The sequence below is a fragment of the Carassius auratus genome, unplaced genomic scaffold (genome assembly GCF_003368295.1).
Source record: "Carassius auratus strain Wakin unplaced genomic scaffold, ASM336829v1 scaf_tig00216985, whole genome shotgun sequence".
Taxonomy (NCBI): domain Eukaryota; kingdom Metazoa; phylum Chordata; class Actinopteri; order Cypriniformes; family Cyprinidae; genus Carassius; species Carassius auratus.
The window spans coordinates 15,684-22,918 of NW_020528837.1; the positions used below are offsets into that span (position 1 = coordinate 15,684).

At 34.2% G+C, this 7,235-nt stretch overlaps 1 protein-coding gene across 1 annotated transcript; it reads right to left on the reverse strand.

Moving 5' to 3' along the window:
- Positions 1 to 749: 749 nt before the first annotated feature.
- On the reverse strand, positions 750 to 7,164 carry LOC113099643 (failed axon connections homolog). Its single transcript, XM_026264524.1, has 3 exons — positions 4,016 to 7,164; positions 3,604 to 3,720; positions 750 to 2,418 (listed from the first exon to the last, which is right to left on the reverse strand). Exons 1-3 carry the CDS (start codon positions 4,275 to 4,277, stop codon positions 2,111 to 2,113), a joined length of 687 nt encoding a protein of 228 aa, XP_026120309.1. The 5' UTR covers positions 4,278 to 7,164; the 3' UTR covers positions 750 to 2,110.
- Between the last annotated feature and the right edge of the window lie 71 nt (positions 7,165 to 7,235).

The window sequence follows — 7,235 nt, forward strand, 5'->3', positions numbered from 1 at the left end:
AATCACTTGTTTAGTTTCTAAATGAATCTGTGTCGTACAGTGAATGATTCAACGAATCAGTCGTAAAAACAGTCACTTGCTTCATTCCTGCATAAATCAGTGTTTTGTTACTGAGACAAACTGAGTGACACAAAAAGTAAAAGTTTAAGAGAGCATGACTTGATCAATCAAATTTGAGGGCCAGAACTGGTGCAGAAGTGGAAAACTAATTTATAACAAACCAAACAACATAACAAGTGAGGTAATTCTTGCTCAGCTGGTTTAAAAGATGTTATATTATATAAAATATTTCTCATACATACATTTATATTGCAACAGCTATTTTAATTGATATTTTTAAGCAATCATTGTCAAACAACCACTCAGTTCAGGATAACTAAACACTCATGAGAGAGTCTCAGTTATGCACAGTATTTTATAGCTTATTCAGATTAGGAATCATATATATAAAACCATCATTTTGTTTCCACAAACAATAAAATGACTTTTTTTGCTTAATGCATGTATTTGAATGTGAGTTTTACTGCAAATATTATTTATAATGGATAGAAAATACAATTTTTAGGTCTGACCTAAAGTCAGTGAATTCTTTTTACTATTTACCCAAAAATAAATAGCAAATTAAATATTAACACAAAATGTATAAGAGACTTTAAACTCAATTCTATACAGGGAATAAATATTTGTTAGAAGATTTCCACTGATGAACTTTACACCAGCTTACACGTATAGACGCACACACAAACACATGCAGATAAATGATGTATTGCAGATAACTACAGTATATCGTACACACACACATATAGCATATCTCACTGATTGTATGGACCCTGCTTTAATCACTCTAATGTTTCAATCCATATCTTTACATTATCCAAAGTAATCTAAAATGTGCAAAACAACAATATGGAAAGTAAACTAGAGAATTCTGCATAACAGTATAGGCTAGGGTTTCAAGTAAATTCAACAGAAAGAGGGTAAACTCATCATGCGGCTATTAATCACAACAATTTTCCCTCAACTAAGGCAAATCTGCTCAGGAATAAACACACTATGATTTGATACACATGGATTAAAATAAATGTATAATCAGACTCCTGAGCAATTAAAGTTGACCGTTTCGTGTTCACTAGAGGTTCACTGTTGTTATTAAAATTTAAAACATTATTTTAAGGCAGAAGCTTGAAGCGAGGGACACTCGCAATGCCAATACAAGTGGCTGCATAGGACCAACTCAACATGTGAATGGTCACAGTGCTCTCTGGTGGTGACACGCAAACAGGTCTGTATTACAGAATCGAACAGAAAGAGACACAGGGATGGATGAATGAAGAGGAAAGGCTGTCACACATGCATAAATGGTTGCAGTCTGGCACACAGGCATTAAGCACCGTTCAGACTGATCAAGAGTCTGACACTGATGACACACACTGGAGCCCTAACAAATCAAATTGACAGAAAGGGATTCAGTTATATTGTATTCGCTTAAATATACAAGAGGACTGGATTCTCATTTTGTTATTTTTTTGTGTGTGTGTAAAACAAGGGATTACATGCTTCGTAAATCCTTTCATCCATCTTCATTTGTATTTTATGTACTTGACCTGACCTGGGAGCAGGAGTTATTAGGTTTTAACAGGAGGGAGGAATTCACACAGATTTCAAGATGGCACAAAGGAAATCAGTCTGTCAAAAAAATAAATAAATAAGGTAAATTGTCAACTTCGCACAAACATCCTAGAATCATACAAGCTAGTTTTTAGCTACATGATTGTGTTCCGGAGCAAATGTTTGATTAAAATTTGAGAGTTATTAGAAGTATTGATTGGACTGAAAAAATCACGAAACGTATGTTTCCTTGAAATGAAAACTATTTAGAAATCATACTGAAACTGTGGACATAGAAACAGTTCTGAGAGAGAAGGCAGAAGGAATGATCTTTAACATGCATCCAACTTCTGTGGTGTAAATCTTAAACGTTGTGGTGTAAACGTTGTGTACACACATTTTGTTTTTAATTCAGGTTCATCAGAGTGTGAAAACATATCAATATGAGTTTTGGAGCCACTACACATCGCAAAATGCTGTTACACCAGATGAAAAGCAACCTTTATTTGACTTGACCCTTGACCTGCTGCTCCACATCCGAGCCATCTGCTTCAATGTCAGAGTCTGAGAGCGAGCGTCCGGAGTGGTCAGAGTCTTGCGAGTGTGTATTACTGTGTGAAAGGAGGCTAAGATCGCTTTCCTCTAAAGTGTCTGTCCTGGAAAATAGACCAAGGTCCAGCATGCAGCTGGGCGTCCCGCTGCTGGTGTCATTGTCGCTGTCGTAACAGAAGTCCTCTAAGTCCACAAACCACTCGGGCCAGAACTTCCTCCGTATGCGCTCACAGTACATGGCGAGGTTGATCAGTTCTCCTGTGGGCAGACATAGTAATTCATTGTGGAGCTTGAAACCTGTCAAACATCGTCTGATTAATGGCTGGTTTTTGTTCCATTGCATCTCTAGTCAGAATAATGAATTTTTATGAAGAATACAGCTACAAGTTTCTATAAAGTGTAATAAAACCCATCCCCTTTTTTAAGAGGCTTAGCTCCTGAAGTATTTTTCCCATTCTTTTTTCCCACTTTTTTTTATAAGTGTTTAATCGTTATAAGCAATGAACCAAGCAGCTACAGTACAAGGGGAATTCACAACTTTAAAAACTTTGATTTGAAAAAAGAAAAAATGTACAATTTAAAACTGAAAGTTGCCAAAAACGACAAGACTGCGTACTGAAAGTATTTTACATTTTTTAAGTTTTTTGCAAAATATATGCATATTTTAATAAATATTTAAAATTCTGTGAGGAAGACTGACTCGATTACATTAATCGAAGTGCTTCATGGGGAGTGAGTGGTTGCTATGAACTCTTATGGCGCAATTTTGTTCATGGGTAATGTAGTTTTCTTTAAAATCAGATAAAAATAATATATATTTTTTATTTGCTATTTTTTATTAAATTCTGGAACCGGACTGATGCTCTCTATTCTGCTGAGGTGGTTGATTGTGTGACTGAACTTTAATGTGCAAAGGCACAAATAAATGCATGTATTGCCATCTAGTGGACATTTAACAAACTGTCATGCCATTGCACAAAATTAAAAGGAATAGGTTCATCCCAAATGAAAATTCGGATAACTTTCCAAACCCATTTAATTTTCTTTCTTCTTGGAACACAGAAGGAGAAGTTAGACAGAATACTCACACTGCACTTTTTGAATGCTGTCAAGTTACAAAAATGCTAGAAAGCACCCTAAAAGAAATCCATATGACTTGTTGTGAACTATATTTCAAGTCTTCTAAAACTATGTGAACATTATTCAGTGAAAATTAGTTTGTTGTTCTTTTTTGAGTACCAAACCACCCGTATTGTACAGAATATAACCTTTTACAGGTTTGGAACAAAAATGATAACAGAATTTACATTTTTGGGTGAACTATCCCTTAAAATACAACAACATCAAACATTAAGCCAAGCATGAATCTCCCCAAATATTTCCAATTATTTTAATCGCCCTATTATTAGGACTACAAAACTGCTGTTGTGAGGTCTTGCTCACCTTTAATGAGCTGCTCGGGCCGTGTGCCAGGTAGTGTCCACATGGCTTGTGCAAGGTGACCGAACACTGTGGCATCCACACTGGACAGCTTGGGACCCATGATGTACTTCTTATCCCCTGATGGTGCAGAAAATAATTATTAAAGGAATAGTTCACTTCCAAATTAAACATTTCTTGATAGTTTACTATTTTGCCATCCAAGATATTCATGTCTTACTTTCTTCAGTCAAAAAGAAATGAAGGTTTTTTAATATTGCGTTGTCTTATATATATATATATATATATATATATATATATATATATATATATATATATATATATATATATATATATATATATATATATATATATATGTGTATATATTATATTATATACACAAAAATTAATTAACGTTATCTTTTGTCCTCCTCACCTAACAGTGTGGCCAGTGTGCGCATGTCCTTCTCCATGAGGCTGTAAACTTCTTCCTTAGTAAAGCAGCCAATGCCGTGACAGTACATCTCCCTCTTTACAATGCCGCCAGTCAGCTGACACAGGATCCACTTCAGCAGGTCACTGAAGGGCCCGGGAAGGTCCAGCATCCTTTGAGTCTCTTGAACATTATCCACCCACTGACAGTATGCAATGGTCCTTTTGTGACAAGAAATAGATGAATAAATTAGGTCATGATTCATTTCCTAAAGATTTCCTAAATCTATATCTTTTATGTATAAACGCCATATTTGTGTGGGGAAAAGTCATAAAAAGTCACTTTTAAAGACAACACATCAATAATAATAATTATTATCATTATTATAGTAAGGCTTTTATTGTCATTTTTCTTAAGCAAGCAAAGTTTTAAGGAGAGATGAGAGGAACAATTGCATGATGCATTTTTACTGATTCACATTACAACATCCATCAAATATATCAGAACTTTACTGTAATGTAATATTTATGCATGAACTTTATTTAACTTACATAATACATTTATTTTCAGCTACTTTTATAAATAAAAAAGAAAAACTTACAAATGAGGAAATCTTCAACAATAATTGATCAACAACACAAGTAATTAACCATAATATGGGCTTAATTATAATTCAGAGTTTATTACAACTGTGTGCAGCTATAGTATCACACAGAAAACAAACTCAGTTTGGCCTTTGAGATTAAACTTTGAATTAATTCTCTGCTCTGTGATTATCTGAATCAAATTAATTAAAGCCGTCTTCTAATTAACTTCTTTGCACAGTAGGCAATGCATTAATAAAAACCATTCATCCAAAATGGCTTCAAGCGCTCTCTGGGTTCATGGCTTTGAACTCACCACTTGGAATTTACAATCAGCCTTTCATCAAGTTTAAATCACATTCAAAGTTGCAGTGTGTAAATTCGGCACAAAAAATAACTACTAAATTCAACATTGCATTGACCACCATGGCATTTTAATTTCTATGGACATAATACATGAACTCCATGAAACAGTATTGTAGGCTACACGCTTTAATTACATTTCTGAGTTTTAATCTGATATTACATGTCTTTTTACTGAAATGGGTCAAGTAAATTAGAAGGATTATTTTCTGATCAAAACCCACCAGTGTCATAATTCAGATTTCCCAGCATGACATCCATCACTCTTATTTATAGCTTAATCAATGTTCTTGCTCAGCAAGCTCTTCTGCTGACATAAACAACACTACTCTGGAGTGGACACATATTCAAACCCATGAATTACTCCATCAATAGCCATGTGGGATGCTATACTGTATAAAGCACAGTGTAAAGCACTTCAAGACAATGTGAAGACAGAATGCATGAGAAAATGAAACAAACAAAAATTTTTATTTCATTTGAAGGAATATAATAATGCTAAATGAATGATGATGAAAAAATTAGGTTGTAAGTAAGTGTAAACAATGTGTAGGATAATGTTTCAGCACTAGTCATTCATTTTATAAATCTGCTGCCTGCACTACAAATCATGTCAGCAGTCCAATCCAAGCTTGTCAAGCATTTTTTTTTTTTATAAATGGTTTATGATTATGGACTCATACAAAACATTTCATTCATGTTTATCATGCAAATAAATAGGTTGTATGGCTATATTTCAAGAGAAGTTCAAATCTTAAAGAATCATTTGGAATCAAACATTTCATAAATCTCAGTATTGGATGTATAGTTATAAGCAGTCATGTGCATGGCAGCTTTGTAACTGCTGGACAGGATGCACAAAAGTACAAAATAGGTCTAAAATTCAGACAAATAAATCATTACTAAAGAATTAAAAACATGGTATATTCATAATTGTATCAATATACAATGTTAAACATTTGTTAAAAATACTATATTTAATATATTTTATGTATGCATGTATGTATGTATATATTTATTTATTTGTTTGTTGATCAATGTGATGATCAATCTTGATTTTGGTATCTATGCTTCAAAACTTTAAGAAAATGTCCACAAAGAATTTTGGAATTCTGTGAATGGATGGATTCGGTTCAAAGAGATGATGAAAACAACAGAAAGTAACAGGCCATCAGCTAGCATCTTGTGAAGTGAAAAGCTACATGTTTATAGAAAAAAAATCCATCGTTTAGGAAATTTCATTTAAAAGAATTACTTTTGTCCATAATCCATAATAACACTTCCTCCAGTGAAAATGTTCAACCCCTGTTGTCCTCTAATATCAAAATCCACCAACATAATTTTATGACTGTTTTCACTACTAAACGGTGCTTTATCCATGCATATTTCTCTCCTGATTCAGATGAGATGACTTGTCACTGGACAAAAGCAATATAAGAAAGCAATATGGTTTGAAGTTTAGAGCAAACACACAAGAAGCAAATTAATTGATGGACTGGAGTCGTGTGAAGTCATGCGATTTATTGTGATGCTTTGATCAGCTGTTTGGACTCTTATCCTGACTGCACCCATTCACTGCAGCTTCTACAAATATGTAATGATAATGAAACAAAAACTACATCGTGGACAGCCTGAGGGTGTGCACATTGCGATCAATTTTCATTTTTGAGTGAAATATTCCTGTGATGGCCGAACCTGTGGCCACACATTGATAAGGGTAACATCAACGCATTCATTCATGATACATACATTCATTCACATACTGATAGTTCTTTTCCCGCATTCATTCACGATACATATATTCATTTACATACTGATAGTTATTTTCTTCCTTTTTATTATTCATTTATATTTGAATTTATAGTATAGGATTTAAGGTTTATGTATAAGAAAATCACTACACAGACTTTGTTTGACAAATTGCAAAGCTTTATTTATACATGTTAGTACTTCGTTCGTTGGTTTGGAGTGCACACTTACTGGCTTGCGTTGTACTATTTCTGTTTCCTTATCTTTGTTTCTATTTGAGTTTAAGTTACCGTGGCATGGAGGTTGGATGAATGGCGTTGACTCAGGTGTGCGTCTTTCCGTCATCGCGGTCTTGACTGACAAAAGGCTGAGGCGCGTGCGGCAGTCAATATTTATGGTCTGAGCATTCCACTGGACGATACCAACTGGATGCTATGTCATGGGGGGGGGGGGGGGGGGGGGTGAAGAAATGAAGTTATTTCTGATTGGTTCCAATTTATTTTTATTATTAATATTTGTTGTTTTGT